Below are 25,729 nucleotides of genomic sequence, written 5' to 3'. Positions count from 1 at the left end.
AGTACATATTCGAGGCTCATATGAGACTTTCGATAACCCATCGGCCACACACAGCTATCTCTTGCGATGGTGGATAGCTATGCTTACAGCTCCCAGCGACCCAGCACATTGGGACATCGGCTGAATGTCGGAGCGCCTTACTATTTCTTGCATCTCCCTACGTCTGGGCTGAAACTTACCTTCTGCGACAAGCCTACCTCGTCTGAGGGGTATGACAACACCGTCCGCCTCATCGAGGCCTTTCATCGTAACAAGCTGCGGCAGAAGAAAGCGCAGCGCCTCAATATCACCTCAATTATCCTGTCGTGATTACCAGCTCAATTGTCTCTTCTGGTTAGGTGCTGACAATCGATCAGTGAGATAGCTCATGTATCTGACGAGCCCCTGGAGCCTCATCATATGCTCCTGAAACTGACCATCCCCACGCCGACGGGACTCGCTCGAGCCATCACAGCACATGTCTACTACTCGGGTTCTCTACCAGACGCGATGTACGACACGGCGATTGTCAGCTGGAAAGAAGCAGTGGAGCTCGCGGAACATGAGATCTGGGCAACACGCCAGGCATTAATTTTGCGAAAGGACGTGATTGGTATGTGCGATGATCGGTTGTTGATAACGGTTCAGTGACGTTCTCGTTCAGGACAGTATATGTTCCACAGAGCTTGAGTACCGGGTTCGTGGCAATAATGACGTCATGATTAATTACATTGGCTATAGCTTAATGTCACTGGGTCCTACTCATATCCAAATCGTGTGCGTGATACAGTCTCTGAGTAAGCTTCCGCGTTCGCAGGATTTCGCAATCCGCGATGCCCCTAACAGTGAGTGGTCGCCTTACGTAAATTGTTTCTTCCTAATGCTCAATCCCCCTGAGCTTGTGCTTGTGCTCACCCTTTGCCTGTCGCATGCAGTGACATGTTCTCCGTCAAGAATACGTCCGCTCTTTCGCCGACACCGCGTAACCGTCGCGAGCCTCACTGCTCGGCTCTCCCACTGCGTGACATGCTTCCCGCACGAGATTGCTTACCGGGAAAAATCGCGGCTAACACATGACACTCACCGCTTGCAGACACCACGATGCATTGAGGTTGAACGACAGGCGGCAGCCGTCGATCGGGCAATCCTTCCTTCGTGACTCGGCTGTCCCGGCCCAACCACGAATCAGGCCTGTATGGCATAGCTCTGTGTCCTCTCCGCAATCATGACATGGCCGTTAGTTGCAGGCCACCACGATCGAAGCCCGGCAGTGTGCATATAGCGGACCATAGCCGGCCTTCTTGACCTTCCCCGCCTGTCCGGGCTTCGGGTCAGCCGCATCCTTGAGTCCAACGTGGTGTCCGCGGGGGGTGTGCGTACAACAGCGAACGCGACCAAATTTCTCAACGCTCCGACACTCCATTGACGGCTCCAATTGAAGTGTCGGTCCCGGGGCTCCACTAGTGTGTTTGCTCCGCATGGGGTGGCGCACGCCAGAACGCTGCCGACCTGCGCTATCGTGAATTATAAATAGCAGAGTCGCCATTAGCATGACCCGAGGCCGAGACGACGGACGGTGGTCTGGCGGCGTGGCCCTGAGAGCGCGAGATGCGCTTGCCAAAATGGGCGTTCGCGCGCTGTCCATTCCCGCCGTCCAATCTGCGTGGCGCGCACGCCGGCGGCCCTGCACGATTCGAGGCCTGGCATTGGCGCGAGAAAGACAAATGCACCCGGGGGCGTGCATGTGTCCAGGTACCGATCCGCCGCGTACGCGCAGGCGTGCGTTCCTGTGGCGCCATCATATTTCCTTGGAGAGTCATCGAGCCGGGATACGAGGTCAGCGCAGCGCACGCCATGCGGTCCTGCCATGAGGTCGGGGCTGCTGCTCACGCACTGACAGTCGTCGCAGGCGTGCATTTCCGATTATGTCGTGCGCACGCCCACTTCCGCATTCGGCTTCCGAGCCAGGAACATACTAGTACTAGCCGCTGGCACACTAATCGAATACTCCATGCGCACAAAAATCATTGTCTAGCGGAGGGAACGATTTGCAATACATCCACATCATTATTCACTCGGATTACTCAGTTTTCACTTGCTTTTTGTTGTCCACCCTTTGTTTTCCGTCGATTATTCTTGTCTTGCCGCTGGTAATGAATTACGGGCGCCTATCTCGCCGTTGCTATGTTTCGTGTCTATTGTCCTTGTTGGTCCAGGTCACACAACTCATTATCCCCATTCTGCCGAGGCCATTGTGTTTAGAGTGCCGTACCCTGGCCTGGGATCCTCGCCGGCCTGACACGTTCGTGTCAAGGATGCAAGCCCCTCAGGGGAAATACAAGGAGAGTCGTATGTAGACTGATAAGGAGACGTAGGCTCCCGTACACCTAGCACCCGACTACTTGCCTGTGGCACTTCATTTCGTTTCGTTTCACTCCATCCTATTCCTTTCTCGTCCTTCCGTCGCGCACCGCCCTGTACATTATGATCCCGCGCCTCGGATCGCTCTCGACCTCGGCGCGCAGCGCGCACCGCCTCAACATCGCGCCGCCCTACTACTACGTCGAGCTGCCAAAGACGGGCCTCAAGCTGGTCATCTGCGACAAGCCCGCGTCCGGCGCGGGATACAAGAACGTGATCGAGCTCATGGACAAGTTCGCCGCGGCGCAGCTGCGCTCGCGCAAGGCGCGGCGGTTCACGTACGCCGCGGCGATCCTCTCGTGCGTCGTGCAGCTCCCCCTCGCCCGCGGTTCTGGTTCTGGCTGACAGGCGGCGCGCGCCGCAGGGAGATCGCGCACGTCTCGGAGACGCCGCTGGAGCCCAGCCACATGCTGGTCAAGCTGGTCCTGGCAGAGGAGTCGAGTATCCCGCAGGCCATCAGCGCGCACGTGTACCTCACGGGCGCCGTACCGAGCGCGGCGTATGACACCGCGTCCATCTATTGGAACGACGTCGAGGAAATTGCGGAGCACGAGATCTGGGCCATGCGCGAGGCCTCCGAGCTGGCCGAGAGCACCAGAGGTGGGTGTCCGTCTGCGGAGAATATGTGTGACTGACTGGGTCGGTTGTGAAGGCTGAGGACTCATGCAATCACGCACCTACCATGAAGCCTGATTCTTGGTACGTCCGTCAACAGAAGGTGTCCAGCCAGTTGACTGATATTCTGATGGGCACCGCGATACGCTGCGCAACAGCATCGGACAGGTTCTGGTGCGAGATCAACAGGGTGAAGAGTAGGCGTTCATCTGCCAAACTAGCGCAGGGCAACGGACCCCAGAGCTTGAGCAGTATCATGATGTGTAATGGTTACCTCAGTGAGGGCGTACGATGGCGGCGGAACCCCGACGAAAGCAGTAAAACCCTGGAGGATTACCGAGTTGGGCCTACGATGTATACAATATCATTGTTATGTAGCATATAGCTTTCCGATTGTTGTATCACATGTGATGATAATTACCTCTGTTGACTAATAACTGTCGGTAATGGAACAGGAAATGAAGCGAGCCTCCGATGAGACATAACAAGCGATGACAGATAATAACAGCAACTTGGAGGGGACATAACATTGCTACTACTGCCTCTGCGCGCGCGATCATCGTCCGTTTGAGGCAGGAATCGACGTTGATGACCAAGACCAATGGCAACAGCGCAGTCGACATCACGTCGAGCCGATTTGGAGGGACAAGGGAGGACCATGGTAGGGGAATGGAAAGGGCAGGTGGGGACAGAGGGCGAGTGGTCGTCGGGATAGGCGAGGACAATCTTCGCGGGAGTCGATCTGCCAAGCTGTTGGGCGTGTTAGGCTCCCCCGATCGCCCGAGATCGTCGTCACACAGACATCCACAACGAGGAGTCCGAGATTCAAGCTGAAGTTGAAACGGAATGAGGACTTGGACGCGGTCGGTGGCCCGCACACGCGGCGGGATTTGGCGGGACTCTGGCTGCGCTGGAAAATTCGGCCATGTCCGAGCGCCCGCTGTCCTGTTGTTGGACGCTGGGTGTCAGCGGCAGGAGAAAGAAGACAGGCTGCCCATATGCTTCATCGTCGGTCATCCGCCGCTCGAATTTAATTTGCGACGGTGCCCTCGGCTGTATATGGCGTCTATTCTACGGCGATGACTCGTCCGTCACTTCATCGGACCCTCCAGGTCCCCGTGATTCCTGCACCAAACAAGCATGTCTTCCTCCGGCCTCAGAATGAGTGAGCCTCATCCGTAGACCGGTTCTACAATAGGTCTCTATTGCCGCACAGGGCTCGGGGCACGATGACAAAGGATCCGAGGTTATCTGATTCAGGGATGCCCCCTAGGTACCAAGTCCATGGGCTCACGCTCGCACAACGTCAGGTGAGGCTCGCCCTTCGTCAATTACATGGGCTAGGACAGGGTCTTCGTCTGCGTTGTACGGCACGACGACCATAGTTTGATCCTGTGGCAACGGAATGAAGACAGAAGCCTCCCACCGGGCCTTCTTTGCTTTCCGCCGCGGATGGCACCTCTTCGCGGCCGTCCTATGTACAGACTACTCCTAAGCGTGCGGCGAATCTCTTCCAATCTCGCCCAATGGCTACGAGCCTTCCCAGTCCCTGCCCCATCCAACCTTACAGATCCCGGACCGGCCCTCCATACGCCTGTCCCCTAAGCTCCCCACTACGCCCTGTCTCTCGCCGCGCACGAATCTCATCAGAGGCACACCGCTTCTGCCTACGCATCCGCCGCTCGCCACACCTGGCGGGTGCCTCGCGTGCGTGAGTGTCGACACATCAAACAAAGATGGGTGACGTGCCGGGTCCCCGTGGGCTGACCGAGCCCTACGGTTCCGTCTGCAGTGCGCTCGCTCTCGCGCCCATCCATGGCCTTGATGCCCACGCGTGACCGGCGGCCCACCACTATCTGCAACCACAGACCCTGCAGACCCTGCACATCCGACCACAGCGCGCGCCCACTACGGCAAATCCACCTGTTCGCCGATCTGCCCCTCGCCGGCTAGGCATGATCCATAATATGCAGATGCGCGCGCCCGCCCACCCCGGGCGATGCAGCGCTGCATCTGGATCTTCGAGAACGGCAGATGAATCAGCCCGCCTGCGCGCCTGCGCGTGGCACTGCCGCCCGCACAGGCGCGCGCACGCTGCCTTCTCCAGCCCAGCCCAGCGCCGCATCAGAATTTCACACTCCCCACTGTCGGAGAAGGCCCGCGCGCCGCATGTGCGATCGCCCGTGCTCAGCGGAGCAGAAATACTTTGGGATTCCGTAAGCGTCTAGTCCGCGAGGCCTGCCGCGGACGCACAGGCGAGAAGGGGGATCTCGCGCGAGATGGGGTCAATCTGGGGCGGGTGATTGGCCGTCCGCGCAACGCAGGTCGCAATCTAGACGCCGGGAGGCGCTTCTGGCGCACGATGGCCGCCCAGCACGGCGGCCCATGACACTCTGCGTGTGATGACGGGCTCTGGAAGAGGGCATGCACGCGCACAAACCTTGCGCGGGCGTCCGTGGTTATGGCTGCACACTGCATTTTTGCGGATGCCAGCTGTCGGGCTAGCGGACGGGAGAGCGGCGATGGCGCAGGCAACGGCCGACCATCTGTCCTGATATGCACCGACACGCACGCACATGCATCAGACGTCTGCCGCGAAAATCGTGGGTGGGGGCATGAGTAGATCGTGTTCATTGGCTACATATAGTCTGAGTACAGCTACAGCGGGTATGGGTAAACGTATTACGCGGGGGCATAGCAGATGTGCGGCGCAGGGTCGCAGTGGGTCATGACATATTACAGAGAGAGCGCAGTACACGACAATTCGAGACAATCAGGGCTGCGATAGCCAAACTGTCGGCGAGAATGAATACATTCCTTCGTTTGAATGATCATCACGGACAAATCAGGTCCATATCACATCGTTCAACATAACATCACTTCACAAAGCCAGCGGTCGCCACATACGGCACTCGAGCGTGGATGGGGGGCGCGCCACCGACAGAGCCTGCTCGAGCGCGAACTCTAGCTCTAGTATGGCCGTGCGCTGTGCCGCTCGGCACTCCTCGCCGTGGGCGGCGCGTACTCCGTAAAGGCCGGCCGCAGCGCGGTCGAGATGGGCGTCGCGCAGTCGCAGCCCGGGACGTTGCACGAGCTCGCGCGCGGGCGGGTGCGCTCCTCGCGGAAGCGCGGGACGGGCGAGCTGTTCGCGCGCAGCCGGCACCGCTCGCGCTCGTCGCGCACGCTCGACTCGGGCACGCCGAAGTCCGCGTCGCCCGCCTCGCTCTTCGCGCGCGCGGACGGCGGGGGGCTGTACGGGTACGCCCGGCGCTCGTGCTCGTGCTCGTGCTCGTGCTGCCGGTCGTAGTCGTACGTGTACCCATAGGTGTACTCGGGACCCGGGTAGGGGCGTCCGCGCGGATCGGCGTGATATTGCGCGGGGGCGTATGGATCGGGATAGCCCGCGGTGGGGTGGTGTGGCGGCTCGGGGGAGCGGGACGGCGATGCGGACATGCCCGGGGGAGACGGCGACTCTGGCATCATGCGTGCGACGGCGTCGCGGCGGCGTGCCGTGAGGTGGTTGCGGTAGTGCCGGCGCATGTTTGAGTTCACGTTGAATCTGCGGTTGCACCCGGGGTAGCGGCACACAAACGCTGCGGCGCGAACAAATAGAAGACCCAAAATACAAAAAGACGAAGCGCGCGATCAGATGCGAGGAGAGCGCGGATTGACGTGGAAATCACGTACGTTTTGCGCCCGTGTGCGTATTCACGTGGATGTTCAGGCTGCTCGGGCGGTTGAACCGCTTGTTGCAGTGTGGGCAGCGGTGTCGCTTCTCCTCCGAGCCCGGCACGCTGTCCGCCTCATCAGGCTGTTGCATGCTGGAAACACCTGCCGGCGTCGTGGGGACGGACAGATACACGTTGGGTGGGAACGCAAGGCGACGCTGTTCATCACCATTCTCATAGTGGCTGAGTTCTGGAGATCGTGCGACATCCATCGCAGACCCTGCCTCGTGTGGTGACATCATGACGCGGAATGCTGGACGCGGCTTAGTGATTGCGGCCATGGCAGCGTCGCCGTTCAGCCGTGGGTACTCAAAGGCACTGCTGTGGGGCAGCCGTGGGTGCTCGCTGCTGCCTGCAATCGGCGGGATATTCTGGAGAATGGACAGTCAGCGGGTTCGGACGGAGCATATTAGTGAGCAGGGGGCGGCTACCTGCGGCGGCGCGTAAGGCGGCGAACGGTCAGATTCTCGGATGCCGTGTGTACGCGGATCGCGCTCGGCATATCCATCTGAAAATCGCGCAGCAGGGCGCATATCGGGCGAAGTCACACTAGGGGAGGGCGTGGGGTATGCCGTGGGACGGTGCGGCCTGGTTAGCGCGACAGGACTGCGGGCGGCACTGCGAGGATATCCCGGAGCGCCATGGTCTATGGTACGGGAGGCGTTTTCCTTGATAGCGGGGGCAGATCAGCTACGGCAGATGAACCGTGGCGCACTCGGTCACATACCGGGCTGCTATGGGTCGAGCTAGGCGCAAAGGGCGCTGGTGGGCTGGTTCTGTAGGACGAGGGCGAGTACGGGTGCGTTCCCGGCGGAGGGTTGGTCAGCAGATGCTCTGATGCAAGACGCGGTGAGTGTGCGCCACGGGAGCGCGACGAAGGGTATTATGTGCGCACCTGGGAAGAGCTCGTTGATGCTGGGGAGGGAGACATGTGCGGTGGGCGAGCGAGGCGGCGACATGGCGGGAGGAGGGCGGCGGTGCGAGTTGGTAGAGAGGGGGGCGGTGAGGAGGAGGGCAGGAGGGCTTTATAGTGGGAGGAGAGGAGACACAGCCGCCCGCCGTAACCGGATTCTGCGAATATCGAGATTTGCAAATCGAACAAGGCTTCGAGAGATCGCAAGCCGAGAATGGCAATCGGGGGTCACCACCCGATGCCGTCACCCGGAACGCCTGTGACCCGAAGAGGGCGGCCATCAAAGAAACCTTGTACACACAGACATCGTGCACGCCCGTGTCACAGCGCGTTATGTCCCTGCCGCCCTCCTCCCCGCCCATCATGGCCCTTCCCGGCTCCCGGCCTCTATACATAGCCCTCCCAGACCCCCCGCGTCCAAATCCAGCCACCACACAGCAGGTCCCCGTCCGACTGTGGTCCGCGCCCGCATCACATCACCACGCACCGTGCCCACAGACGCACTCGCAGCGTCCTCGCCCGTGCGTGCTGCCCACCTGCTTATTCGCCGCGCAGGGCGCAGCCGAGAATGCGCCCAGCAAGATAGATGGTCCCGGCCTGAGACTCGCTCGTGCGGGCGGCTCGCCGGCCTCTGGGATGCCCCATTCATCGCGACGGAGAATCAGGACACGCCCCCCAGCGTGACGCGGATTTGCAGCGTGCTCGACCACGCCTGGCGATCCACGCCGCGAGGGGCAGCCCAGACTACCTACGGTGATCCATCGGCGACGCCCTGAGCTATGGGGCACACGCGGCCGGGGACGCCGAGCAGCGGCGCTTGCAGTGTGGAAGGATGCACGCCAAACCCGCGGGGACAAACACAGAAGTAGGATTGTCGCGATCGGCGCTTTCCATATATGCATGTAATTCAGCCCCCGAGGACACCGGTAATCGGGTCCAATAGCGACCCAGATGGAGATGCCTCCGCGAACATATATAAGACCTTCCAGATCGGGAAAGGAGATCAGGCTTCCAGAAAATCCCCAGTGCCGTGCCTACCACGGTAACGCGTCTGTGGCTGCAGTGGCAGCGCATGGACGCCGGCCGCGCGATGGCCGTCCTCTGCCCCTCCAGCCTGCTCTTCGCACTCATTTCGCTCCATCGTATTGAAATCCCACTCGTCCACACGCACCTCGCCCTCCTCTGCCGAAACCTTACCGCGAGCGCCCACTCTAGCAGCCCCCAGGCGCCCAGCCGCACCCTGCCTCACTGCACGCTTCCCTCGCTATGCAGTTATCGCGCTGATCAGCGTGGTTCCGCGGACACCTTCTCGGTCCTAGATGGGAACGCCCCGTGCGTTGTCACACTGCTACACATCGGGGTCAGCGTAGATACGGCCCGCGAATCTCAGGCGGTCGGTCGATACATCCACTGACCGTCACCGCCGCGTCGCGAGAGGACACCGCCCGCGCATATCCCCGCACGGATCGGACGGTATGCGGATATTGGGAAAGCGATAGAGCAGATATCTGAATTCAATTAGCGGCGTGCCTCGTGCTTCCAAGGCCTGTCGTCCGGCGTCTTGGATGTCGTCTGCGAAGCCGGTGGCGCACGATCTGCGCAGGCGAGGCATTTACACGGGGAACTGGGCAAAAAGCGAGCCTCGCAGCTGCGCGGGTGTGTGGTCTGGGGCGAGTGACCACCGCGGGACGATCAGCTGCCCGCAGCCTCATGGCCTCTGCGGGCAATCCACCACCGCAAATCGCAAATCCCAGGTGCAAGCCGCACTGTCCCACGCTCGCGCACATGGGTTTGCATCCGCGCGCGCACGTGACCCGCGTCACTTCCGGTCTTCACATGAAGACCGCACCATCGAGGGCGAGATTGTCGAGGCTGATCTTGATCTTTTGAGATCCCATACGAGCCCACACCACCATCACCACCACCACGCCAGCCCACGTCCGCCGTTCGTATCTTCCTTCTGCACTAGCACCCGACTACAACAGCCCCCAGCCTGCCCACTCCCACACTCCCAGCCACCATGTATTTCCAGATATCCCCCGCGGGCGTCCCTGTCTTGATGGATATGCCAGATAGCACCGCCGACGACGTAACCCGCCGCTGGGTGCACCCTGCTCGCCAAGTACGTGTGCATCGACGGATACGTACGCACTGTGGATCCTGCGCCGAACACCCCCCTGCCGTGGACACGCCGCCGCAAAAGACAGTGCAGATGCCCTCTGCGCCCGCCTCGCCTGGGCACGACCGCCTTCTCGGCCTGCTCGTGCAGCGCATCGGCATGGGTGGCGGTAGCCTTCTCGAAGCCGGGCACCCCCTGCCCGCACTTCTCGTCGGCTCGGAGCTTATTCAATACGATGCGCCCGGCCTATTGTCATCACGCAGCACGCGAGCAGCAGCAGCATCTCCAGCTATTTCTGCTGATCCGCCCATAATGGAAGCTGCCTTCCCCGGGCCAGGCCGGCAGGCGCATTGCCTCTTCGCGTGCCCGCATTGGCCGTCGGAGCAGCCCCAGCGACGTATCACGCCCGAGGCACCGATGCGGCAAGCGGGGTTGATTTCGAGGCACGTTTTCGTCATAGCCCATTTTGACTTCATCTGCATCTCTCATTGTCAAGACCGCATCTGATGCCTGTCCACCCCGTTAAATATATGGCTCTGCGCGAGGCGGTGACACGCCGCCGCTCGCGCCTTCGATTACCCACGGCGGAAGCTGCGATCGCACACGTCCTTGCACAGGGATCGCACCTGCCGTGGCTAGGTTCAGGCGCCCACCTGTCCTCCCCCTGCGCGGAGTCTTATGCCTTCTCCTTCGCCACCGGAGCACCTCTCATCTGTGCTGTCGCTGTCGCGGGAACGCGATACGGCATATCGCAATGTCATATGATGCCGCTGGGTCTGCGAGAACACTAGATGTACTTCTTTTAGTGGCGAGTGGGAATAAGATTCACAAGGCGAGATTGGCCACAAAGAGGTAGAGCCTGGCTGCGCGTGAGCACATGCATGCAAACTCTAATGCGCTTCGTGACGCCTGCCAGGACGTTTATGTCCCTTTGTGCGCCGCATATGAGGGACGGATCGCACATAGGTCCAGACACGGCGCAACGTGTATCGAGACACAGATGCCCGGCACTTGCATCTCGGGGACTCTACACGGCCGCAATCGGTCGGACGGGCGCCCTCCGCTTGCGCGTCATCAACGACTTCTCCCCATGCCCAGCATCCAGGTGCTTCATCACGCCGAGCGTATCTACGAACTCTCCTTGCTATTCAATTCATTCAAGTACTCGCACCGTGGGGTCGGCGCTCGCGCTCGCACTATTCCTGGTGGCGCCGGCGCCAGCGCTGGCGCATACGATCATCGCCCATTCTCGGCGGAGATGCCCGGGGCCCATTGACTCCCCGCGGGCTCCGCAGGCTACTCAGCCCATCGCGACACGCTGCAGCACGGGCGGGCTTCAGGCGGAGATGCACCTCGTGTGCCCCTGCATTCCCATCGCCCCGGCTTCGCGGCGCCTCGGATAAGTGTAAGGCTAGCGTGCTTCTGCGCGCCCGGCAGGAGAAGCCCCAGATGTGGACCCACAGTGTGCAGCACAGACCACAGGGGATGCGGGTCTTTCGTCTGCCCGAGCGCTGGGCGTGGGCGATCAGCGGCAGCGGCGAGTTGGAGGATGCATGGACGTGCATGGGCATGAGGATCGAGGCTTGTCCGTGCTGTGTGGAGCGCCACCCGCTTGCGCGCCGAATATCGCACGTCCAACGTCCAACGTCGTCGGTGGATTTTGAGTGTCCAATGCCGCAGCCGTGTCAGTCGTGTGTGACAGCGGGAATCGGTGGATACTGGGCAATTCATTCCGGGAACGTCGGTGTTCCGGCACAGGCGCATCATTTTGTGCTTTCCTGCGTAGTCGGTAAATCCACACGGTCGGCAACCATCAGTGTCGTTGTCAAATGTATGTTGTCGACAAATTCCTGGTGCCGCGACGATTCTGATCTTCACTAGCGTCCTCTAGAGGTCCCGAACCCGCCCGGTGAGCATGTCGGACCTATGCCGTTATAACAATACTCACCCGGTGTTATTTTCTATATTGAAACGCGTCAATTGATATCTAGGTCGTTGAACGACCGGCGTCCTGCAGGAGTACGCCGTCCTACGAGTCTTTGAAGTGGTCTGGAGATTCAAAATGATTTCATATGAGCCACTGATTTTGTTGCGGTTCACTCTCTTGTACATCAGTGCGGGTGATTGCCAGGCGAAAATCGCCTGTAGTGGTCCTGTGGTTCAATCTTTGTGGCTGTTGGTCCCGTGCGGCCTCCCGTGTGTGGAGGAAGAGGAATGTAAAATGTGGATAAGAAGACAGATTGAGCACCCGCAAGGTGATCCGACAACGCGTCGGACAATGACGTGAGGCGTTCAAGTTGCATTGACCGGTACGACATGAATGGAAAAGGATCATACCCCTGTGCTTCGGTATGTGACATAAGCAAGGTTGGATCCTACCGCTACAAAGCTGGGGATGAGGTGTTGCGTTGGACGGCGAGAGTCGTGGGATTGTCATGGAGACCCCGGCTGTATTACAGCGTCGGAAGCCCGGTGTAATGCAATTATAGCCTCTTCAAACCCCTGTTCCTACGTCCTTCTTGGCCTGGTCCAGTCGTCTTCTGCCACTTCTTCGCGGAGCAAGGCCGCACTGGCTATGCGAACTCTCCCATTATGAGAGCAGCTTGTCAGATCATGGTGCTATCGATATCGTTGACGGTCTGGTCACTGAGAGAATTCGATTGCAGTGCAATAGAACGAAGACGTAGACCAAGCGAGGCGCGGACCAGCCGCACACTGCGTTAACATTGCGAAAATTCAAGCCCCGACTGCCAGGCTGAGGCTGATGGTGGGGGTCGAGATCAGCGTGAAGATCGATCGCATTGACGCCTAATAGTACCTACGCGGTAGTGGGCGGCACCGATATGCCACGGTCACGCCCCCCTTGCCTCCAGGCTCCTCCCTGTTCATTATGCAATGTGCAGTGGCCTAACCGTACAGCTCGGCAGCGGTGTGAACATATGATTATATATTTAAAGTATTTGTCAACGTGAGTCAGCGGTACGAATCGGTTTGCCGTGTCCCTGTACTCGATTTGTCCTGTCCTTGTGCTCGCTGACATATTTGTGGCAGGATCTGACACGACGGCTGAACACCATACATTAAACCAATTCGGGCATGTACCTTGGTCTGTTTGCCTCGTGTTGCTCGCTTGGTCGTGACTCTTTCGTTCAGGCCAGACGCTCAGGTCAGTCTATGTATGGGCTCCTGCTCCTCAGACCTCTGAGTCGTTATCTCTGGGCGCTCCAGGCATGCGATACCTCGTTTTCTATTGCAGACTGTCGCACGATGCTCTTTGTTGACATCGCCACTACCCTGTCCCCACTTCGACGAACGAAGCAGCGGACCATGTGAGGCATATTGGCGCCGAACCGTATGGGATAGCATACTCCGTTCCCGTGGACTGGTGTCAATTACTCTAAGCAGCTCTTCGTCACGTCCCGTGGGCTTCGTGGCTTAGCCGGCACTAGCAAACCGTATCTCTTGAAGTAATGACAAGGTTTTGATCGGGCATCGTCGACTCTTTTCCCCCTTTGACTATCCTCCACATTATCGTCATTCACGCAGCAGAACCTACTCTGACACCCGCGTATTTGACTGCCGCATTCGCAGTTCATCTGCCCACGATCTTCACTTGTTCGGGATACTTTCGCCGACCCTCGCCGCACCCCTCGCCTTCGATGGCTTTGCAAGGATCAATTTCATGGTCGGCTTAAGCCCTCGCTCGCGTCGGTTATTCAACCATGGGCCCGTTTTCCCGCCCACGTATTGAGATGGATACAAAGCTGACAGCAGCACCTCGGCGCTCTTTGATGCATGTCCTCGTTTAGCAACGTGGCTGCGCCATTCCCAGACTCCCGAACACGTCCTAGGCGTCTTCTTCCTTTCCTTTCTCGCATATCTCGTGGGCGCTGTCTACTAGACGGGGACACCCGGTCCGTCTTCTGTTCGAGTGCTGTTATTTGTCAGATGGAGTTGCTGAAGATGCTGATTGGTGATGCGTATCTTGATCTAGAGATGCTCTCTAGTGGCAATGCGCAGATACAAGTATATATTAGTCCTACTCCACTCACCGGTCTCTGTTCGCACCCGTCTTTCAAATCCGTTCAAACAGAAGCCTCCGCGAACATAATGCTTCAAAGGACTCATGCCGACAACGCTTTGCCACCTATCCGCGATGTGTTCCCTGGTCAGTGTTAATTACTGCTGTGCTCACTCAACGCTGACCAATTATCAGAGTATTTTCCGATGGACACGAGGGCTGTGGGCTCACAGGATTGTCTTGGAAGTTCTGCGACAAGTCCGGAGCTCGTGGTAATTGCTTCTTTCTGTAAGGCGCGATAATTTGACTCATAGACCGACTTGGTGTAGAATCGCTTACCAGCCTTAACACACTCGCCTCTTGGCCACCGCGCCCACGACTCTGCAATCGCACTAACTCACGGTAGGACCCAATCGGATCCCAGCGTTACCTCCGGCAACCGCGCAGATGCCCCCATGGCGTGTCGTCCCGTCCATAGCCACGGTCGTCTCGACCCTCACCCTCACTACATGGTTGACGATGACAACGGATCTGCCAACCCTCCAGGCACTCCCTGTTCAGAGGGAGATGCTCCAGACTTCAGCACACCGGACAGTCCCTATCCCAGGGCGTTCCACTCTCCTCCTGCCACCCGGCTACCTCCCCTCCTACCGCTTGTTGGACGAAACAATAGTCGCGATGAAGAGAAGAGGCATATTTGTCCGTATTGCCACAAGCGATTCAACCGGCCTAGCAGCCTAAACATACATATCAACACACATACTGGTGCCACACGTGAGTACCATCGCCTCATTCCCGTTATTGCATGACTCACCTGCGACCTTCCCTACACAGCGTACGAGTGTCCCAAGTGCGGCAGACGTTTCAGTGTCAACTCCAACATGCGCCGTCACTACCGCAACCATGACTCCACCGTGGCTACGCTACCGACATACTCACACATGGCCGCAGACCAGCACTACACGTTTTCAGCGGAGCACACTCAGGGCGCTGCCGCCTACTCGTACCAGAGCAGTGACAGCGATTACGATGACGTCCAGAGCACCAATAGCAGCACTCACCATCCGTACTACTACTCTGAGCTTCACGATCACCAAGGGCCCGCTGTGAGGCGCAGACTACGCGCCGGCTCCGAGTATCAAACACGCGTCGACGCTATGTACCCGCTGGGCCTCCGACCGCGGTCGGCGTCGTGGGATGTCCAAAGCACAATCTCGACAACCCTTCGGCCGGCGACGTACTACACCGCCGGCGGCCGGGTATAAAATAGAAGGTACACGGCTCCTCTCGAGACCGTTCACCGCCAGCGCTGTTTTGGCATGGCAAATTAATTTATTCATCTGAGCTCCGCCGCCTCGACGGTCTTCTGTATCGTGTCGTGTTCACCGACTTGGCTATTATTTATGGGTGACCACTATTTCTTGAGCAGTGTAGCTGAAGACAGTATGCGAACTCGTGTATTTATAGTGCGATTGATGTCGCGCGTTGGAATTACTATGCTATTCGTTCGAATGTGGGTACGAACCCCTATCGCTAGGACAAGAAGCTCTAGAGCCTTTCAACTAAATTTTCAGGCGCAAGATGGACAAGCCGCCCATCCCTCTTGTCGTTCCTATAATGCCTTTCACAGCGGTCAAAGTGCGAGATATCACCACGGTCCTGCAGCATATGATGATGAGTTTTACATATGATTCATCGTCGGATACATGAATACACGGGAGATCACCTCGCGCCCATGATCTCAATCAGCTCGTAGTGATACCGGCTACCGTGAGGTGTTCAGGTGGGGCCCCGCTCGCGTGATGTATGAAGGCGGCCTCCCTCGAGCGGATACAGAACTGGATTTTGTTTTTTAAAAGGCGGCCTCAATGTGCATTTTTGAGGTCTCATATCGAACACAGCACATCTGCGTAATACGGTCAATGTCGTAGTCTGACGGTACGCAGTGTCACAGCTATGAGGGTTGTTTCAGAAACACGTTACGTGCTCTGGGAACAAGAACTTACGAGATCAACATAGGTTCAACGCCGATCATCGGCGCGCCGTACGCCGGCCTCAGCGAACTTCGAACAATCCAGCACATCTGTCATGAACAAAGGCGCAAAACAGCCGTCCTACATCCGACAACATTTGAGAGAACAAGACGTACTGCGGGATGATCTGAGTGATCAAGCAGCTATTGAGCTCCGACTGAGAGGACTCTAAATCGCAGATGTCTCGCATCACGATGAGATGCGATCAGTGGTCCATTTCTCGGAGATCTACTCGAAGCTGACTAGTACTCCGCAATCGGGCTTCGCGAAGAGCTCGAACCCAAGGCCATCGGTGTTCGGTGGGAATTGAGGTTGTGTTAATACTGTAGGTAAGTTAGCTATGGGAGTCGGGACGAGGGTATGCTCACAGTGCTGTGGCTGACATCCTCGGCCATTGGTGCACCTATCTGCGTTCGTAAGGCACGGCTGTGCGAGTGCTTTCCAGAATTCGGTAAGGGTACACAGTGGGTGGCTGATCCGTTCTAATCGTCCCCTACTGCGTAGAAGTCAGCTTTACTAACACATTGCTGAGGAAGGTCCGAAAAAATACGTCACATGTGTCATGCGCCCTCAGGCTGCTCCACACAAGAACACAATTACTGCCCTTTCGGAGCAGGCTCCCTTAGATGTAACATAGCAAGAAACTAATGGCACGTATTAGAAACGTACAAAGCGCGCAGGGTGAGCGTCTCATCGCGCCTATTTTATGTGGTCAAAGTTTCGATGACGCACGTCACTATGGAGAACGAGCGTACGCGCTGTTGGCTTGCTGTTATCCCTTCCACAACATCCACGGCACTCTATGCAATGTACCATCATATATTTTCACGTCGGGTAACCCTCGGGTGGTTCTTGACTCCTGCCGAGTGTTCCGTACGCGATCAGGAGCAAGGTTTGCTTGCTGTGTCCTGTTACCTATCCCCGAGGAGATGGTCAAGCCATCGTGGCTTCCTTGGGAACAATGCGTGAGTGACTTCCGCGAGCATAGGTTCGGACACCGTGATCATTCGAGTAACGCTGACTGCGACTGGAGTTCCGAGTCAGATGGGCCGTCCTAGAACCTCAAGATGGGACGCGAAGACCGCAAATGTATGACGGGTCCATACTGTATGCCAATCAACGTATTTGATCCTAATCATCGGTAGGTAGCAACACCGTGCGCTGTGTACGGTGGAACGGTAGGAAAGGATTGCCCTGAGGACGGAGAGGCTGAATGAGACGATGGGCGGACATGTGCCGCAGTGCGTGAAGAATACAGGTGAATGTCACAAGCAATATATTTAAGTACATCAACTGCTCTGAATGTCACCACTGACAGCTCGTGCCTTGAAATGCCCGGGCGTTCCATTGTGGCAGTCAACGTGAGGTAGCCATCCCGGGAGAGTTGTGCTATTCATACCAACCTCATGCTCGCAGGCTATCAAGTAGATCAAAATAGTCTCATTATTGGCATATGAAGACAGGTATATCGTGATATAATACATGGTGTGGTCAAGCAGACGGCTAATCCAAGAAAATGTTGAAACTACAATGCAGGGGTCACAGTGACAATACCACCAAATCGATTCGCCTTCTTCGTTCATACCATAGATAACAGTCGGTTCAAGTCCCAAATCCGGAGGGAACTATCATCCGAGGAAGACACGATTTTGTCTCCTTGCGGCGAGAACCTTAAGTGGCTGACCTTGTCCGAATGGCCCGCAAGCTGTCCCAGGATCCTGCCTGTGCGGGCGTCCCACACACGCACCACATTATCTCCAAAGCTCGCACAGATCCGCGAGCCCTCGGGGGAGAAAGCTGCAGCATTCACGAGCGCGTCGCCGCCCTCCAGCGTATGCAGCAGGTCTCCGCTGAACGAATCGCATATCTTCACCGTCCCATCGCTCGCCGCACTCAGTACCTGCTTTCCGTCTGGTGAGAATGCCGCGGCCCACACCGAGCCCGCATGCTCACGCAGCGTGACGAGTTCAGCTCCTGACTCCGCGAGCCAGATGCGCGCCGTGCCATCGTCGGAACCCGTCACTACACGCCGGTTATCAGGCGAGAACGCTAGTGAGTAGATGACCCCGCTGTGGCCCTCAAGCACGGACACCTGTGTGCCGTCCGCAACGTTCCAAACCCGTGCCGAATAATCTGCGCTGGCGGAGGCGATACGCAGACTGTCTGGGGAATATGCGACAAGCATTACTATGGCGTTGTGCCCCTCAATCACAGAGCGTTCGGTGGCTGTCGCGGCCTCCCAGATGCGCACGGTGAAGTCGACGGAGGCAGTGGCGATAGTGGTGCCATCAGGTGACCACGCGACGGAGTAAACGAATCCTCGGTGTCCGTTGAGGAAGGCACGAGGCTGACCGGTGCCTACGGTCCATATGATGGCGGTGCCGTCGCGCGAGCCAGTAACAATCTCGGCGCTGTTGGGGGAGAACGCGAGGGAGCAGACTGTGTCGTTATGGCGCTCACAGGTGCGCTCATATCCTCCCGTCTCCGCGTTCCAGATGGTCAATTTAGCGTCTTCAGATCCGCTTGCAATCCAGCTACCATCTGGTGAATATGTAAGTGAGCACACGCCATTCGTGTGTTCATCGGATACAACGATAACTCCGCCGCTCTTGGGTCGGCTTGTGTCTTCCTCTTCCATAGCACGGGGTGGTTGCGGAACAAGATCACTTGCGGGCTGCCTCGGCGCATCGCTCTGCTGTGCAGATGTTTCGGGTGCGATCTCCTCGTGAGAGAGCATGCCCACTACAACAACCAGTCAATATGCTGTTGCGAACAGGTAGATGCTTAGGCGACGCACAGCCATCCTCATTGACCTCAATGGGGGGTTGTATTGTCTTCAGGAACTCGCGGATGTCGTCCGGGAACTCCTGTGATTTTGCCTACCATCCCGAGATGAGATGAGACGATGTTTATGTAGACAGCAACAGACCCACCTTGCACAACTCGACAAGCTCCTCGTCATTCGCGATAGCGACCGTAGCGTCAGAATGCTACGTTGCAACCTCGTAAGACCAATATTGAGCATAAGGAAAGCCAAGCTGCCTACCCGCAGAATATAGTCGAGTAGGATGTCAACCGGATCATAGACCTAGGGAATGTCATAAGATGAGGACAAAAGATAAGAGGGCATGGCGATCTACCTTCTGTGGAGCGGGTACCTGCTCGATAACAACGTCTTCCATTGCGTCGCCCGCTCCGGCAGCCGCCGACCCTTCATACGCATCGTCATCCGGCCCTTCAGACAGATCGTGCGAACCGGCGGCAGCCTTCATGACAGTCGGCCAGAACCCAAGTCGCACCCTCAGTTTGTAATAGTTAAGGAAGACGCATTGGTCTGTCTTGTGAGTTTCACGCGTCTGATGTGCCTTCCCCCGGCTTTTGCCTTTGATTTTCTTCTGCACGTCTTGCTTTGGACCCCAGTTTCGCTCTGGCGGAACTGTCACATCGCTAGAGTAGCTGACTTTGAGGCTCGCATTGGCGAGAGAACTGAAGTTTCCGTCGAAGGATAATTTAGCTGAGCGGCCCTCGTGTATCCACGCGACGACGGCCCACTTCTTCGTCTTCACATGTCCGCGGACGAAAAATAGATCCTCCCTGGAGATGTCCACGTCAAGCTGGTCTTGGGCGAACATCACCCAGCTGTTGTAGTTTTGGCGCATGTAGTTCGCCATTCTCCGGCTGGGAAGGAGAGCCTCACGATCAGCGCCTTCTTCCAGCAATAGAACAGCGCCCTGTTCGTCGGTGCACTGGAACTCGATACCGCCTCCTGCGCCTTGACTACACGACCTCGTCAATTAGGACAAACACTACGGACTATCCGAGACTCACATAGAGACCTGTCCATTCGCAGATGTATGCTTGACAGCCTTGGAACATAGTGATCGCGCATCGATTGCCCCACGCTTATCGACCTTTCCATAAGACCGTTGAACGAATGGCTTAAACCCCTCTGGGACGCCCGCCTTGTTTGCGTCGTCATCCGCGGGGAGTATGGCGTTGAAGAGACGGTGGAAAGTGCCAGTACTAGCGTCGACAAAGCCGACGTCTCCAATGTGGACCTCACCATCAAGGCCGTCTATGTCTGGGTGCGTCGCCGGCTCTGGGTCCCAGAGTGGGTAACCATGTCCCAATCGGAAGAGTTGTTCAGCATACACCTGCGACGCAGAAGTCATCGAGTAGCAGATTGAAAGACGAAACTGCACCACCGCGAACCTAGATCATCGTAGATAGAAGCGGCTGTGTCCTAACGCCCGTATACTTGTGTTTCCACGTGAGTGTATATGGTTTTGTTGTACACAGTCCTGAATCCAGCTATCTGGGAGCACAGCCTTATTCCACATTGCGCCGAATAGGAATATGCATCAATCATCCGGAGGCCTGATATGAAATTTACTCAAACTCTGTCCGATACTATAGCAAGGTGAGACGAAAGAATACTGTGAGATCCATGACTGATCCTGGTGAAGCTCCCGGTTAGTGGTGTAGTCGCAATCATTCAAAATTACAATCATTCATTCAAAGTCCCGCTTTAGGCAATCCGTTTTCTCATCAGCGGAAGCAGATGGCTAGGGTAATGTCACGGAAATTATGGTCACAGGATGGTCACAGGTGGTTACGCAAGAATGTTGTGCTCACAGCCTCGGACTCTCGCGGACTACAGCCACCTACGTACGACGATACAGCGTAATTTCCAAAGTCTGTCAATTAGAAAAGTTGTCTGCGGCTGCTACAGAGGTACGTTGTCAATTATGCGATTGTGAGATTTACATGCGCCGTAGAATAGACTCCCAGATAGCCAGCGACGGTCTTACCTGCTGGGCTCCAGATCCACCAGTGAACGAACATGAAGGGTTGAAGGATCAAATATTCAGGGGCCGGGGTGCTGCTGCCATCCTCTGATGCACCCGATATGCATCGTCCAGCTTCCGCAAGTATTCCGACCGCGCACCCTCGATGGTCTCGAACACCTTCCTCGCTTCCTTTGCCCACCCCATTGCCACATCCAGCCCATCGTACACCGTGAGCACCTGACTTCCGCAAAGCAATAACCGTCCTTCCTCCACTCGCAACCCTTCTGACCGTGCCCAGCCTACCGCTTCCCGTAATTCGCTTATCGGTATTCGAGGCGGAAAACGTGCTTCCTCGATCTTCACCAGCATCTCACGTATGCGCATACGCCGTGCATCGCTCACCCGGAGCTGTGCAGCAGGCAGAGCGCACGTTGCACATCGGCAGTCGAAGAATCGCGTGGTGGCAAGGAAGGCGCATCGTTCTGCGCTCGGGGCACAAAGCGATGTGTACGTGATCGTTATCTCTTCTCCTGCGGCGATATTCCGAATCGCACGGAACTCTCCAGCGAATGTCGCGGGCGAGAAGACGTAATGTGCGTTTGGCGTGCAGTCGTGGTTCGCACGAGAAAGCGTCGGGAAGCAGGCGATGTACGTCTCTGTATCGGTCCTGCTTCCGGGATTTTGCTGTGCTCGCGAATCCCGCGTCGGCACCGTGATGCCGAGGCAATTCGTGTTCAGGATCCCCGGGACGACGTCATACTGCGCAGGTGGGTACGAGTTTGCGAGAGCGAAGAAGGCGATGCGCGAGGGCTCGGATAGACCCCGTATTGCGGCGCGATGGAAGATCCCATTCGCGTTCGTCTGGTCTGCCGCGCAGGAGATCCTGCTGCGCCCGGCCCAGACGGGGCGTTCGGTGACGATCATCTCGCCTGCGTTGATTGGCCGTTGCGCAATCATACCTAGGCCCTTACCATGAATAGGTGCAATGAAGAAGGCTGGCACGGGGTGCTGGAGGTGGATGGGTTGATTCCAGATGGACCAGGATGCGATAGACTGCAAGCTCGGGAAGTAGTCAACGAAGACCAAATCTGCTTGGCCTTCGGGAGCATAAAGGAAGCACGGCGCGCCCTCGTAGCGGTGATCTGACAAGACTATCTGTGGGTTCCATGAGATTGTCCTCGTGGTGTCTGCCTCCTGGAGGAGCAGAGTTGTGTATACGCCATCTGTTCACGTTGTTGAGCATCTGAGAGGCTTATGCGGATTGCTTCCTATTACCTGTACTACTTGACGCGTGGGGATTCATAGTATGGCGATGGAGTACGGGATGTGCTCTTAGGATGAAGAATTTATCTGTGCTCAATGATCCCTTTTTCTACATACACTCTACATGCTGCATGTTTCTCGTGCAGACGCAGACTTTGGGACGTACGAACACGCAGAAAGACCGAGTCTTCCCTTCTACAGAACGTACCCCACAGCGTGCATACTCGCGCCTTCGCGAGAAGGCCTGCCGAGGACACCTGTGTCCCATAGAAGGATTAATTACTGTTGTTGTTCAGGCAACCGAGTCAGGCGGCGTTAAAACGGGGCACGGCCGCCCAAGGCTATCATGCTGCAAATCGCGTCGCTGGAGGTTCTCACGAGCCCCCAGTTCATTTCATTCAGATACGAACTGATGCTACACATCTGCCCTACTCAGAACGTAAGCAGAACGGCCTCTGTCGCACGCAGATCGAAGCCCTCTGCCAGGTTTACGTCCTCCACCACGATTTGGCCCGTCGGGCTGACGTTCGCAGTCTGCTCGTAGCTCTGACCAGCCCACGTAAGGTTTGCAGTGTCGTCCGCGTGTTGGATGACCAGACGCCGAGCGGTCGCCTGGGTCACTACCCCCTGCGCGAAGTCGAGATTCAGGTGTACGACCGGACGCGTGCCCGTGCTGTTGGTGGTCCATGCGTCCAGGTTAACGAACACGGCCCGTGCCAGGCGGCCGGCCTCATACGCCGCGTAGCCGCTCGTGTTATTATCCGTGACGTCGAGCTCGACAACCTGCGCGAGGCCAGTGGATCCGACGAGGCTGTCGACGACGAGAGCACCGTAGTAAGGCGGCTGGATGTGTGGCGGCGCGGGGGTATCCAGAGGAGAGCCGTTGATCGTAGACCTGTTCAGGGTCACAGGCTGGATCTGCAGCGGGTGTGTCAGACTATGCTTGTTTGGGATAACGCCGCCGGCAGTGACATTACTCACAAAGTTGTACTTGTAGCCGATGCCTTCGTGGAAGTAAAGCTCTCGGATGCCGATGGTGGAAGCGAAGAGCGTGTAGTCGATGACCCAAAGCCCGGCACCAGCTGTGTTGCTGACACCCGGAGCTCCGTGACATGCGACACTGTTTGTTTCGCTAGAGGGTAGAGGGTCTTCGTGAGTACAAATATCTCACAAACGTGAACTGTCATACCCAAGGACGTAAGTCAAGCCGTGCTCGTATGTCGCGTTGATGTCGGCTTCGAATATTGTCAGGTTTCCACGCACAGAAGCTTTGTTCATGAACGAAATGAGTCCGAAGTCACCACCATTGCAGAAGGCAGCCGAATACTGATGCTGCGAGATCCTAGATTACTGGTGAGATAGCGGCACACAATTCGATTGAAATGACGCCAGCTTACGTAGATATCGTCTTTCCTGCCGTGCTGTTCAGGATGCCCAGTGCGAAAATCTCTCGTGGAGTGAACTTTTGTGATGCGAACGCTGCTCCCTGGAGAGTGAGGGGGCCGTCGTTGTTGGTGATTCCCACGGTCTCGACGACCGGGTCGGCCACAGATTCCCAATCAGGTACGTAAATCTCCACCGTCCAGTTGTTCGAGGGGCGCAATCCATTGCTGCTGTATAAGTCCGCCTCGTTTCCTGTGATGCAGTGAGGAATATATTTACGGTTCTCGCATGAGAATGCCGGTACTGACCGACCTCTATGCGCTCGAGGATAACTCCAGAGCTCTGAACCGACGGCAGGCTGAAGGCGCGCATGATGGCCTTGGCCATATTCACAGCGTTTGTGATATTATTATATCCGAGATTGACGCCCCAAACCATACGTGTTCCTGCGCATCAGCGGCCTGTTTCATCAACGGCTCACTACGATTAACCAGTGAGAAATGCAAACCTGCCGGCAGCCAGCGAACCAAGCTGTAGTACTCATTGCCTACGGTGATATTCGTGGCCTCAGGGTATGGGGTAATGGCGTTGGCCGGCGGGAAGATGTCCTGATTGACCTTAACCAAATATTCAGTAACACGGTATTCAACGGCGTGCACTTGTGTGCTGTACCGTGACGGTCGGGGACCAGACAGTATGGTCCTCGGAATCCGCGCCCACTCTCAGCTTGGGTGGTTGCCCAGTGAGGTTGGCGAGTCTTGTCAAAGCGCTGTACGTAAATTCATTACGTGCGTCGATCCCACTCCAGTCTGGCCAGTTGTCCTGTTCGATGGAAAAGGAGAGCAGCGTAGATGCAAGTGGTTGCGACTTCGTCGGTGCCAGGACAGGAACCGGCACGTTCACCGTCGTCACCGCAGCAGCAGCAGCAGCGACATGGAGGATGAGCGCGGCAAGGGCAGAAGACGACAGGGTGTAAAGACACATGAGTGCGTGTCGAAGCGTGGTTGCCGATGTGAGCCCTCCTGAAGCTCTTATGCCGTTGCGACTTTCCATCCGGAAATAGAAGAATACATGTCCAGAGACTGCTGACCGCCGTTGCCGGCGGGACGGGTGATCTGGCAAACACGGTGATCGTAAGTATTAGCACCGCTTTGCCCGCGTGTTTACCGACACTCCCTTCGGAGGGCCAGAGTTCGAGGTCACGAACGACGGCAGACGGTCCGAAGCCAACTATATATGTGAGAGGGGCTGGTCATTTCCCGGAGACGGCAAGCCTTCGAGTCTGCACGGCTTCGTTCATGTGGCCCATGGGTCATTTGACCGCGTTGGACTTGGGAGTAATTAGTCTACACGCACTCGGAGTTGTTGTTGGAAACTTGATTACCCCGTAGACTCACCTAGATCTACCCATCCCTGGATGCGCGAACAAAACTTGACACCTTGATTGAAACAAACTCGGCAGGAGTGACGGAGCTATATGGAGGATGTAACATCATGATGGATCGCGCGGTGCAACCTCGGCGTTTATCAGGTCACTGGTGTATGTATGTCCGACACCCTGGAGGCTCATCTCACTACGTCGCACTGTGGTACATACCAAATATGGAATTTGACTCCATTACACGAAAAAGAGCGCGCATTCAATGCCTTGCCATCGTCTGCATGATAGTAGCCCCTACACAACGACCACAGGATAGGAGGATGTCTCCGTCTTTACCAAAATATGTATCCGGCTCTGACTGTCGCAGTGGAATCGTAGAACATGCACAGAGATGGGTGAAGGAGTCGGAGGACTGTTAAGCGCGGTCTTCTGTAGAACCTTCCGAAATCCAATATGGCTTAGTAATGACCAACAGCTCTGTCGAAAGCCGTATTGTCTTGTGTATCTTTAACAGAACGGATGCATTTTAGCCTCTGAATATTGTGTAACATAGCTGTACCGAGAGAGAGAGAGAGAGAGAGAGAGAGAGAGTAGATTGACTGACACACAGTACCGAAGCCAGCAGAAGATTCCGTTGTGGAGGGTTCCGTTAGGAGAGGGATTGTTTATCCCCACCTACCCCATTATCTTTCCTTACTTCCCTCATCGTCGTGACACGCCGAACAAAGCATGCAATTGAGTACGATGCACAGCAGAAAAGCCGCAACCCTGAAAGTATAACTGGCTCTCATCTACTACCCGTCTGGATCAGAATCAGACTGCTGCGCGCAGAGTGTGGGGATTTCGAGGGTTAATTCTGAGATTGTTGGAAGCCTCATAGAAAGCCGCAAGCACTGATGTATGTTCAACTGTGCAGATATCCTTTGAGTGAACGCTTTGATATACTAGAACGGACTTATACTGACCATGATGCGACAACCCAAGAGCGACGGTAGTACTAATAATATGCTAAGGAGAACTTATGAATGTCATCCTATGAATGGTCATGACATGTACATACGGCACCGTTGCCATGAGAAGGCT

The 25,729-nt window shown here is 56.7% G+C and overlaps 9 protein-coding genes across 9 annotated transcripts; 4 read left to right on the top strand and 5 right to left on the bottom strand.

Moving 5' to 3' along the window:
- Positions 1-66: 66 nt before the first annotated feature.
- Positions 67-669, top strand: POSPLADRAFT_1058838 (hypothetical protein; the record flags this gene model as incomplete). The annotated part of the gene is made up of 3 exons (XM_024481087.1): positions 67-305; positions 357-592; positions 644-669. 3 exons carry the CDS (start codon positions 67-69, stop codon positions 667-669), a joined length of 501 nt encoding a protein of 166 aa, XP_024337457.1.
- A 1,794-nt stretch (positions 670-2,463) lies between these two features.
- Positions 2,464-3,450, top strand: POSPLADRAFT_1066811 (hypothetical protein; the record flags this gene model as incomplete). Its single annotated transcript, XM_024482111.1, has 4 exons — positions 2,464-2,699; positions 2,765-3,000; positions 3,053-3,099; positions 3,174-3,450. The coding sequence occupies 3 exons, from the start codon at positions 2,464-2,466 to the stop codon at positions 3,055-3,057; spliced, it is 477 nt and encodes a 158-aa protein (XP_024337456.1). The 3' UTR covers positions 3,058-3,099; positions 3,174-3,450.
- A 656-nt stretch (positions 3,451-4,106) lies between these two features.
- POSPLADRAFT_1147280 (hypothetical protein) lies at positions 4,107-7,702 on the bottom strand (the record flags this gene model as incomplete). Its single annotated transcript, XM_024486045.1, has 10 exons — positions 4,107-4,140; positions 4,310-4,476; positions 4,579-4,706; positions 4,784-4,923; positions 5,109-5,219; positions 5,456-5,566; positions 6,041-6,608; positions 6,703-7,114; positions 7,471-7,577; positions 7,639-7,702. The coding sequence occupies 10 exons, from the start codon at positions 7,700-7,702 to the stop codon at positions 4,107-4,109; spliced, it is 1,842 nt and encodes a 613-aa protein (XP_024337455.1).
- Positions 7,703-8,728: 1,026 nt separating this feature from the next.
- Positions 8,729-10,566, top strand: POSPLADRAFT_1148711 (hypothetical protein; the record flags this gene model as incomplete). Its single annotated transcript, XM_024486215.1, has 5 exons — positions 8,729-8,988; positions 9,027-9,129; positions 9,179-9,312; positions 9,649-10,206; positions 10,272-10,566. The coding sequence occupies 5 exons, from the start codon at positions 8,729-8,731 to the stop codon at positions 10,564-10,566; spliced, it is 1,350 nt and encodes a 449-aa protein (XP_024337454.1).
- Positions 10,567-14,476: 3,910 nt separating this feature from the next.
- On the top strand, positions 14,477-14,695 carry POSPLADRAFT_1083434 (hypothetical protein; the record flags this gene model as incomplete). Its single annotated transcript, XM_024483016.1, has 2 exons — positions 14,477-14,570; positions 14,631-14,695. Coding segments are annotated over 2 exons (159 nt in total), but the record flags the coding sequence as incomplete, so codon positions are not given.
- A 2,559-nt stretch (positions 14,696-17,254) lies between these two features.
- POSPLADRAFT_1171742 (hypothetical protein) lies at positions 17,255-19,407 on the bottom strand. The gene is made up of 5 exons (XM_024488147.1): positions 18,970-19,407; positions 18,876-18,917; positions 18,763-18,819; positions 18,627-18,708; positions 17,255-18,571 (listed from the first exon to the last, which is right to left on the bottom strand). The coding sequence occupies exons 1-5, from the start codon at positions 19,099-19,101 to the stop codon at positions 17,409-17,411; spliced, it is 1,476 nt and encodes a 491-aa protein (XP_024337452.1). The 5' UTR covers positions 19,102-19,407; the 3' UTR covers positions 17,255-17,408.
- POSPLADRAFT_1097280 (hypothetical protein) lies at positions 19,087-20,001 on the bottom strand (the record flags this gene model as incomplete). The annotated part of the gene is made up of 2 exons (XM_024483144.1): positions 19,087-19,606; positions 19,658-20,001. Coding segments are annotated over 2 exons (864 nt in total), but the record flags the coding sequence as incomplete, so codon positions are not given.
- A 687-nt stretch (positions 20,002-20,688) lies between these two features.
- POSPLADRAFT_1058832 (hypothetical protein) lies at positions 20,689-21,922 on the bottom strand (the record flags this gene model as incomplete). The annotated part of the gene is made up of 2 exons (XM_024481086.1): positions 20,689-21,842; positions 21,895-21,922. 2 exons carry the CDS (start codon positions 21,920-21,922, stop codon positions 20,689-20,691), a joined length of 1,182 nt encoding a protein of 393 aa, XP_024337450.1.
- Positions 21,923-22,239: 317 nt separating this feature from the next.
- Positions 22,240-24,249, bottom strand: POSPLADRAFT_1183183 (glycoside hydrolase family 79 protein; the record flags this gene model as incomplete). Its single annotated transcript, XM_024488982.1, has 7 exons — positions 22,240-22,800; positions 22,864-23,014; positions 23,072-23,224; positions 23,280-23,517; positions 23,574-23,711; positions 23,774-23,882; positions 23,938-24,249. 7 exons carry the CDS (start codon positions 24,247-24,249, stop codon positions 22,315-22,317), a joined length of 1,587 nt encoding a protein of 528 aa, XP_024337449.1. The 3' UTR covers positions 22,240-22,314.
- Between the last annotated feature and the right edge of the window lie 1,480 nt (positions 24,250-25,729).

Source organism: Postia placenta (assembly GCF_002117355.1).
Source record: "Postia placenta MAD-698-R-SB12 unplaced genomic scaffold POSPLAscaffold_10, whole genome shotgun sequence".
Lineage (NCBI taxonomy): Eukaryota > Fungi > Basidiomycota > Agaricomycetes > Polyporales > Adustoporiaceae > Rhodonia > Rhodonia placenta.
Note: the sequence above shows the minus strand (reverse complement) of the source record. Positions and strands in the feature narration are given on the sequence as shown.